We start from the raw sequence: 13,632 nt of genomic DNA, 5'->3' as shown, positions 1-13,632 counted from the left end.
CTCTCAGGACAACAAGTTCCTGACAAAACTCTTATTCTCTCCCCCAAAAGTCCCTCTACAATTAGACCCAAAACTATTTCTTCCCGCTCTCCCTAACTGCCTAGGTAGTTAGGCTAACTAATATCTCTTCCTTCTCTCATACACTAATAATGGTGGAAATGGAAGGAAGAAGACCCAAGGAAGAATATGGACTGTTCCCACAGCTCCTAGCTCGCCTCCAAGAGCTCCAAATGAGAGAAATCGTGTCTGGGTGCCAAAAGATCCAAATCCCTTCGAGTTTCAGCCTTAAATATATAATATTTTCCACATCAGCATTCCAGAGAGCATGCGCTCAGCTGCACCCCAGCGACAGCATTCCAAAGAGCTGGTGCTCAGCTGCGCGCCAGCTGCACCTCAGCTACAGCAAGCCAGGATGAATGAGGCTCAGCTGCACGCCAGCTGCACCCTAGCCACAACATTTATGTTCAATGTTCTTCTTTTCACATTTCTTCTTGCTTCTATGGTTCTTTGATTGTTTGGATTGGCACACAAGCTTCATGTCAATGATCTAAACATAGTAAAAAGTGGGGATTAGTGATGAAATTAAATCAATACAACTCAAGATGTAACTACTTAGAAACACAACAAATTGAGGCATAAAGAAGATAGAAAGCTAAGAAAGAGTTGATTTTGTTTACTTATTCATAAAAGAAATATAAGTAAAATTCAACATTATCAAGCTACTCTAAAGTTGTTGTTGCTTTTACTGAGAGAAGGGAGTTTGACAAGATTCTAATATACTCTAAAGCAGGTAGAGGCTTGTTTACTTATCATATTATACTAATTTTTGTTCATCAGCTTATTTGGTGCTTCTTTTGTTAATTTCTTAAATATTGTTCTAGACTAGACTATTTTAATTGGTCGTTTTTACTGGAGCTATTCGTGGCTAATGATTCTCATTACTTTTGGACTACAGGTTGGCTCGACTCCTGACTATCTCCTTCTTTGGCAAACAGTTCTCTAGACAAATCCTCAGGTACGAGACTGCCTTATGTAATTCATTTTCACTATTTATGTTGAGCTTTATCTTTGTATTTCTTTCATTATCTGCCACTCTGTTAGATAAATGATTATCAAATTATATAATTTATGAATAGCATTTCTAGAACTTTATTTTATTTCATCACATGGGGTTATGGAAGCAATTCATCAACATATTCAAAGACACTGAGTGTATATATATAAGTTATATGTTGAGCTTTATCTTTGTATTTCTTTCATTATCTACCACTATGTTAGATAAATGATTATCAAATTATATAATTTATGAATAGCATTTAGTTGAAAATGAGACTAATTTATTATTCTCAATCATTAAAATACATTCTCATATCCTCTATTTGTAATAATCTAATTCTCCAATAAAGAGAGTAGGGAAACTAGGAAAACAAAATAAAATAAAAGATTATATATCTATATCTTCTAATTAAGAAGATTCTAAAGATATTTTCTCCAATTACAACACATTTCTAGAACTTTATTTTATTTCATCACATGGGGTTATGGAAGCAATTCATCAACATATTCAAAGACACTGAGTATATGTGTGTGTGTATATATATATATATATATATATATATATATATATATATATATATATATATATATATATATATATATATATATATATATATATATATAAATAAGTTATTGATATCAAGAAACTAGGCATTTTGTTTTTTTTGCTTTTCTTTTTTGGACTTTTGCCTTGTCCTTCACTATTAATAATGACTCATGGATAGTGTCCAGGACAATAAAAGCCACAAGATTCAATTGTCCTCTATTTTCTTTTTCCTGTACAAACTGTCCTTAAATAAATCTTCCTGTTTCTTGCATTTAGTAAGAATACACTCAATTAACTATGCAGTAATATTTTTTTATTTAATAATTACACATATAATAATTTTGCCTATATTTATTCTATATATAATTATAAATTAAACTTATAAAAAAAAACGTATATATATATATATATATATTATGTTAAGGTTTTCTTTTGAATTAAAAGTAATATTATGTTAGTTGAATTCATGTTTTATTGTGTTAAATTAACCTATAAATCTCATCCCATGACCGATAATTGTAGTAGTAATCCAGTTAGTGATTGTAAGAAGCTAAGAATTATATTAATATTATCTAGAATTGAAAAGTCTTCTTTACTACATCTTAAAGATCCGTAACACAAGTACACTTGTGTGTTTTATATGAATAATTATTAGATCACATGTTTCTTTATTAACACCTATCGAAAAAGGCCAAGCATGGTATGAACTTGCTGAGGAGTTTTGTTATCAACGCTCACTTTCTGGAGAGTTTTATTGTGAGTGAGGTCAATATAGTGTAACATTTCTCTCTACGTGCTTATGCAGGGAAAGAAAGAATGCTTTGCCTCGTGTCTATTTGAAATTGAAAATAAAAATAAAAAAAATTATAAACTAATGCAAATCCACACTTTCTCAAATGCCCACCAGTACCAAGAGAGTTTCTCATAGGATGACACTTGTTAATAATAAATACACTTCTCAAGGCATCAGATCATATTTACCATTGCAAATTTCTGGTGGTTTAATGACGACTGAGCAAGTTGGAGTTCCAGTTGAGACTTCAAGAGTTCATAGAATTAGTAAGAGCTGAGAACAATTTGAGAGCTATTACGTATGCTAGGAAATATCTTGCGCCACGGGGAGACACCCACATGAAAGAATTGCAGCGGGTCCTTGCAACACTAGCTTTTAAAAAGGATACTGAATGTGCCACATACAAGGTGAGTATACCTTGTCTTCGAGTGCTTTTGTGCGTTAGCGATACTGGTGTCTTTAGTTTTATTATCTTTTGAATGCAATGGTGTTAGGATTGTATTCATGTTCCCTGTTGTTAGAATTCTACAATTTGTAATTAGAATTACAATTTGATACCCTTTAGTATCACCCCAAGTTTGTTTTGCATTTCCCCCTTACCCACTTTTCGTCCGAGGATTCAAAAGTCTTCAATTGTTATGTGAAGGGAATAGAAAGGGCGCTAATGGAGTTCATGATTTCCTCTAGCAATGTGACATTTAAGAACGAATTAGTGACTTCTGAGTAATTTAGGTTTGTGCTTGTATGTTTAAGTTTTTATCATACATTGTGATTCTCCCCATTCATGATTGAAAAGTTGAACGACTGATTCATGATGTGGTTTGGGACCTGATAACTATGTAAATGTCATTAACACAGTACAAGATAGAGTTGTTTCATTTTTTTTTTCTGTTAAAAACATTACAAGTTAATTATATATACTTTACTCTGAGGAAAAGAAAGGAATGATAGCCAATATGCTAATTGATGTAAACTGTAAATGTTTGTAGTTGTTAATAATTGTAGTCAACAAATAGAACTGTCGTAAACCTGTAAGTTGTTCTATATTCTCTAGTTGCAATAATTGATTGAACTTTTACCTAGCACATGTCTTATGTAATTCACACGGCCAATCTACCTGATGACCCCCAGACTGGCTCAAGACAGAACACAGGGGACGATCGACACTCGAGTATCTAGACCGGACGGTCATGACAGGTAGGTCTGCAGAGGTGATTAAGGTAAAGCATTTATTAGAGCGTTGGGCTCTGGATTGGGCCATGATTAAGGCCTTGCTAATCCTAGGCCCATGACCAAAACCATAAATACAGGACAAAGGTAAGAGGTAGGCAGATTCATTAATTACGCATTTATTGCAGTACCTAAACAACCGATCAAACGTTTACTGACTTAAGCTTCGGAGCACCTTTAACAGGTACCCTCCCAGGCGTACAGACGGACGGGCGTCGACCTACAGAAGGAAGGATAGCGAGGAGACCAGACAGACATAGCGGAGAGCGTGCGGATTCAGGTAACTCGATCCCATATAGAAACATTTTGGCGCCCACCGTGGGGTCGAGTGACTAAACCCAATGGTGACCACGAGAAACATGAGCAGCGAGGACCCAATAGAGATGATACGAATGTTACAACAGCAGATGGAGGAGTTGCAGCAGCAACATGAGGCGGAGATGGCGGCCGTGCGGGCTGAGTGCTTAGCTTGCATAGCACAGGAGAGAAGATCCAAGGCGGGAGGAAACACCAAAGAAGAGCGCGGCAAAGCCGCTCGGGAAGGTGCTTCAGAGCACAGCAGCATGCATGATCCTACCTGGAAACCACCCGGGTCAGAGGTCGAGAGGAGCAAGGTTAAGGCCGACCAGGATGAGAGCGCAATCCTGAGCAAACAACTGGTGGTGAAGGTCGAGGACACCTCGGATCACCTACCATTCGTCCAAGCTATTATGGACGTCCACATATCCGAGCACTTTGTCCCACCGCAACTCAGCATTTACGATGGGACGACTGACCTTGATGATCATGTGAAGGCGTTTACTACTCAGATGGCGTTTCGGACAGGGGACCGGACAATCTGGTGTCAGGCGTTTTCTTTGTCCTTGGAAGGGGAAGCCCTGGAATGGCTTAACTCCCTACCTCCAAATTCTATAGCAAGCTTCAACGGCCTAAAGGCCATGTTTGGATGACAATTCGTCAGCTGTCGCTCCCAGGACTTAACCATCTTTGAACTATCGAGCCTCAGATAGGGGAAAGAAGAAACATTAAAAGTGTTCATGGACCGTTACCAGAAAATGGTTCGGCGAGTGAAAGGTCTCAACTCCAAGTTGGCCCTTCAGTATGTCTTACCGGCACTTAAACTCGGACCGTTCAAAGAGAGCGGCCAGAAGACTTTGCCCTTACTTCCAAAGTCACCTGGTGGTGGTTCGAACAGACCATCCCATATCATAGATTTTGAAGAAGCCCGATCTGGCCGGGTGGATGGTCAGCTGGGCGGTGGAGTTGTCAGAGTTCAGATTAAGGTTTGAGCTCCGAAGATCGGTCAAAGGTCAGCACCTGGCCGACTTCGCCGTAGAGTTACCACAAACTCCCGACCTGGGCGAATGGAATTTATACGGCGACGGAGCCTCCGGAAGAGCAGGAGGGGGTGCGGGCGTGGTCCTAGAAGGGCCGGACGACTTCCTACTGGAACACTCCCTCATATTTAAGTTTAAGGTGTCCAATAACCAAGCTGAATATGAGGCCCTGATAGTCGGCCTTGCCCTGGCTCACGATATGGGGGCACGCAGACTGACCTGCCGCACAGACTACCAGCTTGTTGTAGGTCAAATGAAGGGCGAATTTCAGGTGAAGGACGCACACCTCCTCCGGTACTTCCATTAAGCCCAGCCGTTGCTTGAAAGGTTTGAAAAGGTGGACATTAAACATATCCCGCGGGAAGAGAACGTCCGGGCGGAATGCTGTCGAAGCTCAGCAGTGCTCAACAGCGGGAAGGAAAAGGGAATTAACGACCGTAATCCGGCAGGTGCTGTCAAAGCCTTCAGTGGTTGTTGAATATAGTGAAAAACTATATTTATAATAGAAGAAATTTGGGCTAAGCCCAACATACAAATGAGAAATAATAACAAACCAACTAAAAGATAAAAGATAATATATCTAACACTCCCCCTCAAGCTGGAGCATACAAATTGTATGAACTAAACTTGGAATAGATGAACTCAATGTTAAACTAGATAATTTGTCTTCAAGAGTGTGAGGCAAACATAGATGAACTAACAACAACTTGTGAAACTTCATCTTCAAAAGTGGATGAAGGAAAGCAGTGGTGGACAATGACAATCTGCAAGGACTGATTCCCAATCAATGATGGATGAGTGACGGGATCAACAGTGTACAAAACTGCAGTGACTACACTAAATTCTCATCAATGATGGATGGGTGACGGGATCAACAGTAGTAGCTAAAATCTACAAAACTGCAGGGACTACACCCATATATATGTGACTTGACTTGCAGTGTCTTGGAAACGTACTCCCCCTCAGTGTGAACGGCGGAAATGTGGAATATCACAGTTGCTGGACCACTAAAACAAAACAAAATATTAAGCTACAATGCTGAAACAAAGACATCAAAGATCCAAAGATGCGTTGGAGGTCCAAAATTCTTTGCTGGACAACTCCCAAGTGGTGATACTTAGCCGTGTATCACAAGAAGATCGGGCTAAACTCTAGCCCAAGAAGAACTGACGCAGTTGCGTCTGTCTGAGGCGGTAGCGACTGTAGCGACGGTTGACTGCTATAAATTGCCATCACTGACTGATGGGGCCTGTAGTGGCTGGAAGTGACAAAACTACAGGGACTGTCATCACTAACTGACGAGGTGATGGGGGCCTACAGTGGTTGGAAGCATACGGTGCCTGGACAGCGGCAAACGGCGCGGGACAGCGACAAACGGCGCGGGACAGCGACAAACGGCGCGGGACAGCGGAAAACGGTGCTGGAACGGCATCAGCAGCTGAGACGAAGAACACAACGCAGAAAGGAAGGTCCGACAATGCGGAACGTGCGGTGAGATGAAGATGCTTTGAAGACAGACGAAGATGGCAGCAATGGTTGCTCTGGAAGGTCTGAACAGAGAGAGGGAGGTCCGGCGAGACAACCGGAAGCGTCGCGGTTTGATGCCGATGCTGGGAAGGCGGCGCGTGACAAGCACGCACCCGAGATCTGACGGAGAAGAAGCGGCGCGTGACGGAGCGTGGGAAAGAGTCAGACGCCGGCACCGGTGGGGTTGGTCGTCGCGTGAAGAGGCGAACAAGATCCAGTGGTCGCCGGATGGAATTGTGACGGTGGCCGGCGACAAGGCGGCGGCGGACTGGCCGGAAAGAAGCGCTGCGTGGCGGCACATGATTGAGAGGTGGCTCTTGAAACCGGCGTGGTTGGCCGTCGCTCGAAGAGACGGTCCAGATCCGCAGGTCACCCGTCGAATCTGTGACGGTGGCCGGAGTTAGCAGTGACGGCAGTGGAAAGTGGCACACTGGGTCTGGACTGGTGCTGACTGTGGCAGAGATTTAAGAAGAAAAATGGACTGCCCACTGAGATTTTAGGAGCTGCCGGCGGCCATGACGGCCGGCCGCCGGCAGACAGCAGAGACCACCAAAAGAGGATCAGAGAACTTGCTCTGATACCATGTTGAATATAGTAAAAAACTATATTTAGATTAATCTTTCTTGTGTAAAATACACACATAGGGTTCTCTGTTTATAATAGAAGAAATATGGGCTAAGCCCAAAATACAAATGAGAAATAATAACAATCCAACTAAAAGATAAAAGATAATATATCTAACAGTGGTATACCTAGCTATCGGAAGGGACGGTGAGGAGGATTGGCGAAACGAAATTCGCAAATTGATGCAAGAACAAGACAACAGACGCCCGGTTTGACCAACGGACGCCTGCAAAATTTCAAGATATGTCGTCATAGGGGACAACCTCTACAAAAGGGGATTTTTAACTCCTCTTCTCAAATGTCTGGATCGCTCGGAGGCGTTGTACGTGTTGGACGAACTCCACAATGGCATATGCGGCTTTCACACCGGCCACCGCACCCTGAAGGCCCGCGTCGTCCGAGCAAGCTATTACTGGCCAACGAAGACGCCAGGGACTTTGTTCATAAGTGTAGGAAATGCCAGGCCCATGCTAATATCCCCCAGGCTCCCCCAAGCAAGTTGCATACTCTAGTCTCACCATGGTCGTTCGTCCAGTGGGGAATGGACATCGTAGGACCTTTCCCACCCGGACGAGCACAGAAGAAATTCATCTTAGTCGCCATCGACTATTTCACCAAGTGGGTAGAGGCCGAGGCCCTCGCGAGAATAACGGCCCAGCAAGTTCAAAAATTTGTATGGAAGATAGTGTGCCGGTTCGGCCTCCCACCAACGGTAGTGTCCGACAATGGTAGGCAATTTATTGACAGAAAGCTAGGATCGTTTTACCAAGGTCTGGGGATTAAACATGTTACGAGTTCGGTGGAACATCTCCAGGCGAACGGTCAGGCAGTGGCTATAAATAAGACAATAGTGGCTGAGCTTAAAAAGAGATTGGGAGAGAAAAAGGGCGCATGGGTGGACGAACTCCCTGAAGTCTTGTGGGTGTACCGGTGCACCTCACACGGGACCACCGACGACACCCCGTTTGCCCTCACTTACGGCACTGACGCCATGTTACCAGTAGAATTGGGGGAACTCTCCTTGCGGCGACAGCCCCAAGACCCTCTACTCAACGACGAAGAACTTAGAGTAGAGCTGGATACTCTGGAAGAACGTCGCGACCGAGCAGTCCTTAGGGCAGAAGCCTGCAGACGAATGGTGGAGAGAAAATACAACACTAAGGTACGGCCCCGAAGCTTCAAGGAAGGCGACCTGGTCTAGAGGAAGACGGGAGACGCACGAAGAGCGCCAACCCATGGCAAGCTTGCAGCAAAGTGGGAGGGGCCCTTTAGGGTAACTAAAGACCTTCAGAATGGAGCATACCGTCTTTCCCACCCGAACGGCAAGACCGTCCCTAATACGTGGAACCCCTCGCACTTAAAATTTTACTTCAGTTGAATTTGTCTTTGTAATAATATCTTTTTCATTTCAGATATATAATGCAATGCTCCAGGTTTTCACTACTCGCACTACTTAACTATCGGCGCATTAACTAGAAACTGGGCGGTTCATAAAAAGAACCCCTGTCGTCCAGCACGAAAATTGGTAATTGGGTGGTGAATGGCGAGTTTATAAATAGAACCACTGCCACCCAAAAGCTAATAAACCGAACGGGTGGTGAATGGCGAGTTCATAAATAGAACCACTGCCACCCAAAAGCTAATAAACCAAACGAGTGGAGAATGACGAGTTCATAAATAGAACCACTGCCACCCGAATCCAGAACTAACAAAATGATCAAGAGGCGAACGACTAGTTCATAAAAAGAACCCCTGTCGTCCGACGTGCAGAATGGCGAATCCAATCATGGAGTCAGTACACTTAAGAAAAATAAGTTCATAAAATGAACTCCCATACCGAACGGTCGAAACCCAACAAAGCCTCTTAGCAGCATAACTTTCAAAAAGCATAAAATGCTCAATTTGAGCATTGGTGTTCAAAGTGGCAATGGCCTCGTTGGCCCTTTCCACCTCTTCGATTAGGCGGTCCACCTTACTCTGCAGCTCTTTCTCCCTTTCCGCCAGCTGCCTTGCCTCCAGCTTAAGTCGCCCAGCTTCCTCAACTATCCGGTCGCTCCTTGACCGAGTGTCCTTCAGTTGTTGGGCGGTCGTGCTCAGCTCGCCACGTACCTCGTCCATTTCCTCTTGCAATTTGGACTGCTGCTTCCCACAGTCTTTATTCTCAAGAGTGAGAGCTTCCAGTTGAGCGCGGAGGTCCTTGACGACCTTCTTCTTGGCGGCCAACGCCGCTTGGACATCCATGGCGTTTCGCCGATTGGCGAATTCGCGTAGGTACCAGACCAGCATGGCCCCCTGGCTTGCGATTTCCAATGCAGCCTTGGTGATGTCCTTCTTTAACATAGGTTCAATCACCGCTCATTGGGAAGAGCTCGTGTGGAAGCTTACTCGGCCCCCCACGTTAAAGGTCGGGTTGAAGAGGCCGCCTGGGAGAGGATGGGGGGCGCTATTCTCTTGGCGACTCCGCTTTGAGGACAACTTCTCTTCCTTAGACTTTCTCTTCTTATCTAAAGCGGTGGTAGGGGGGACGGCCGCCGCCTCAGACGACTCCAGGTTCACCACAGGAGCCGGTTGCGCCACCACGACCATCACTGGGGGATCAGTCACCATCCTCGATTGCGCGGCCGTCAATCCATGACTGGAACCTCTCGATCGGGGATCCCTCTTCCGGGACGACAAAACGTAGCTAGTCTTGCGGGGCTGTGGAAGAGACATGATATCTGAAAAGGAAACATAAATTTAGCTAAGTTAATATGAAAATAATATGCAGATATTGGCAAATGCTGCATCGAACACCATTTGGTCAAAATCCTCATGCCCAAGGCATTTGACTAGATTTTGGGTAGGGAGACGGCGGGATAAGGCGTCAATGGTCTTAACCGCCTCTATCTCAACGGGGGTCATGGAGCCGACCGGCACAACATTTATCTTGGCAGGGTCCCTCGTCCAGTAAAAGGGGAATAGGGGACCACCCGCTGCAATGTGAAACTGGGAACGACTGCCTTCTTTGATTATTACTTTGAAGTAGCGGTGTTTGAAATTTTTCAAGGACTCAGAGTACGGCTTGAATAGACAACAATCGTGGACGAAGGTTAGAGAGACCCAGTCCCGCTTGGCGATCGGTCGGACATTAAAGTAGTGGAGAAAGACAGAAACAGTGGGAGTAATCGCTAGGGCCGAACACATTGTCACAAACGCTTGAATACAGGCCCAACCGTTCGGATGTAGTTGAGAGGGAGCGACGTTCAGCCTTCGAAGCACGGCCGATTGGAACGCTGTGAACGGCACCCGAACGAACATCTGGTTGAACAAATAAGTATATACAAAGAAAAAGTTGTCAGTATGAGCCCCCTTTCCGTGAAAGACTAGCTCGTTAGGATGACTAACGCCGAGGCGGATCAAACAGGCGTCTTCTACATCCCTCGCTATGTACCATCGTTCCGCCCACAATCGCAGTTCCTCCCGGGTAGAAAAGTCAAACTCATAGGACCCCACTTCGTCAGAAGCCCAGTCGTATCCCCCGATCACGGGCCACCCGCCGGCCAGTTCCGCCCGTTCAGTGTCTATGACGATGCCCCCCCTGAAGATGGAAGAGCGATATCCCGTTTATAACCCTCTCGCCACCACCAACAGGAGACTTCGGCCCTGATCCCCCCTCCTGCTCGAGCCTTTCCAGATAAGACGGAGACACTGAGCTGGGAGACGATGACCTGCTCCTGTCAGATGATTCCCCGCCTTCCCTGCCCGTTGAACCATTGGAAGAAGATACGCAAACAGTAGCCATTTATTATTTACCTTAGAAAAAGAATTTTCAGTCGAACGACAGCAACAGAGGAAAAAGAAAGTGTGTGAAAGTGACTGAGCCCTGCGCCCCTATTTATAGCAAAATTTTTGAAATTGCTGATCCGTATCCACCGTCCAAATCTGGCACGATCAACGGTTCATATCAAGCGACGATCCCACTACTCAAGACAGACGGCCTATGATAACGTGACATGTGTTTTCCCGCCCAAACTCAATTCAAAAAAGTGTCGACCAGTCACTCGTTACTATAAAACCCCACGACAACTAGTTGTCTAGGGCTTGGGGGGCCTGATGTTCCTGATGACTCCTGGACGGCTCAAGACAAAACACAGGGGACGATCGGCACTCGAGTACCCAGACCGGACGGTCATGACAGGTAGGTCTGTAGAGGTGATTAAGGTAAAGCACCGATTAGAGGGTTGGGCTCTGGATTGAGCCATGATTAAGGCCTTGCTAATCCTAGGCCCATGACCAAAATTATAAATACAGGTCAAAGGTAAAAAGTAGGCAAATTCATTAATTACGCATTTATTGCAGTACCTAAACAACCGATCGGACCTTTACTGATTTAAGCTTCAGGAGACCAGACAGACGCAGCTGAAAGCGCGCGGATTCAAGTGACTCGACCCCATACAGAAACAACCAAGAAAAAAAAATCCCTCTATTGATTAGGTTAACAACAAGAAATATTATTTGCACGGGTTATTATGTTCCACTGATCACTTGTTGACGAAGATTTTTATGCCTGTAGTATTTCATACAAAGTCTGAAAACATTATATTGTTGAAACTGTAATTCTTTGCCAGAAATTTTGCTTCATACTGCATTATTGTCTTGAGGAGCTGACATTTCAGCACTAATATGTTTACAATTTTCTCTTGCATGTTCTTTTACAGGTTTTATTTGAAGATAAGCAATGGGATTTTCTAGTGGACCCTTACAGGAGTTCTGCAAGTTATATGGCATGACGTTAGAACCCTTGCTCAATATCTATCTGCAAGCTGGGCTTTCCGCTCTCAAGACACCGTATCCATTGACAACTTGAACTGTTGATTGATTATCATCTGGAAACACTTATTTTCATGCTAGATGCTTCTATGCTCTGTGTGGATAGCCATGTTTGCATACATATAACTGAAACACCCCCGCCATCCTTCCAAAAAAATATTAAAAACACTTACTTTCCTTATCCTTTTGAGGGAATTAATGGTATTAAATGTGTTAGATGTTAAGATGTGTATTTATGTTAATTGGGTTCAGCCCATTTTGTATTAAGGACCTTGGCCATATCTTACATTATAAATAAACTATCCTGTGCAAAATACACAAGGAAGATTTCTCCCAATCCTCTCCATTATTCACAAAATGGTGTCCCTATTAAAGAAAATTCCTTTTGATTGGAGTGGTTCGGTTCCCTTTTCATGCAGTTGTTTTAAAACCCATATATATTAAAGTTGAAAAGCATTCTTTGTATGAAATTTCATACTTGACACTGATAATCTGTCTTGAGCCATTATGGATCAATTCATGATAATGACCCGTGTTGTTAATTTGTTGTGAATGATTTCAAGGCTCATACTTGTATTACTAAAGCCTCTTGTAAATTTGATTGGTTAGTGTTAGTGTATGCATTGCTAAAGCTGAGATATGTCCCTTGACTTGATAAAGATATTGTTTCGAGGATGATTGCACAAAAGAAGATCCGCTATCACAGGAAGCTTTCCGCACATTAGCCCTTCCATTGCCGTACTCAAAGCAGCATCACTCTAAGCTTCTTTGCTATATAACTAAGGAGTTAATGGACACTGCGAACCCACCGCAAGTCTTGCCCAATGGATGAGGAATATGGAACCCTTTTAAATGTTGGGACGGCAAAAGGATTGCAATTTTTGCCCAAAAGGACTGTAACTGCAGGATTTATTCATATTTATGTTTGTAGAGGATGGAAGATCTCTTGAACTTCTTCATAAAACACGGGTAGAAGGTGTTCCTCTTGCTCTTTCAGTTTCAAGGAATATTACTTGCAGGGATAGGACCTGTGCTCAGGTTATATGATCACGAAGAAAGCGAAAGGAAAAACGAAGCACAAGAATGAAGCAACGAAGAACTTGGGGTACAGGAAGAATAAATACATACTTAACATTAAGTGACAATTTACTACTTACCTAAATGGAAAATGTTTTTTTTCACAATTTTTTTACATCAGTTTGTATAATAACTCGTGATTTATCAGTTTCAAATATACAAACTAATGACATAGTCTATAATAAAAAAATTGTTAACATATTATACTGTTACCTAAATTTCCTTTATAGTCGTAGCAAAATTTCCTTTACATTTATTGAAGACTAAAATTGTCCACTTGATATGTAGGGAAAAGGATTGGAAGTCACGAAGAAACACTCTTAACGTCCTTATATATTTTAAAAGTACCATTCGGTAGTTATAGTTGTAGTAGATTACCCAAATTTAAACCTTATTTGTTATATTATTCGTTATATAATTATAAAGTGTAATAAATAATATTATATATTAATAATATATTGGAAAATGAATACTGTGTACTAAAAATGAATTTAAAAATGATTATTGTGTACTAAAATCGATACAACGAGAGCGGGCTTGGAGGGTTCTTATGTTCTTTTGTTGCTTGAAAAAACCGTTTAAGGTCAATATAATTAATATTTCTCTGCAGTCATGTTCACTGTACCGAAAGT

The 13,632-nt window shown here is 43.0% G+C and overlaps 1 protein-coding gene across 1 annotated transcript; it reads left to right on the top strand.

Annotated features, from left to right (window-relative positions):
• The first annotated feature begins 796 nt into the window (after positions 1-796).
• Positions 797-13,174, top strand: LOC108328792 (protein MAEA homolog). Its single transcript, XM_052872969.1, is given in 5 exon segments — positions 797-1,015; positions 2,409-2,803; positions 11,812-11,851; positions 11,854-11,941; positions 12,584-13,174. Coding segments are annotated over 4 exon segments (369 nt in total). The 5' UTR covers positions 797-1,015; positions 2,409-2,734; the 3' UTR covers positions 12,756-13,174.
• Positions 13,175-13,632: the final 458 nt, after the last annotated feature.

Source organism: Vigna angularis, chromosome 2 (genome assembly GCF_016808095.1).
Source record: "Vigna angularis cultivar LongXiaoDou No.4 chromosome 2, ASM1680809v1, whole genome shotgun sequence".
Lineage (NCBI taxonomy): Eukaryota > Viridiplantae > Streptophyta > Magnoliopsida > Fabales > Fabaceae > Vigna > Vigna angularis.
This window is presented reverse-complemented; position numbering and strand designations above follow the sequence as displayed.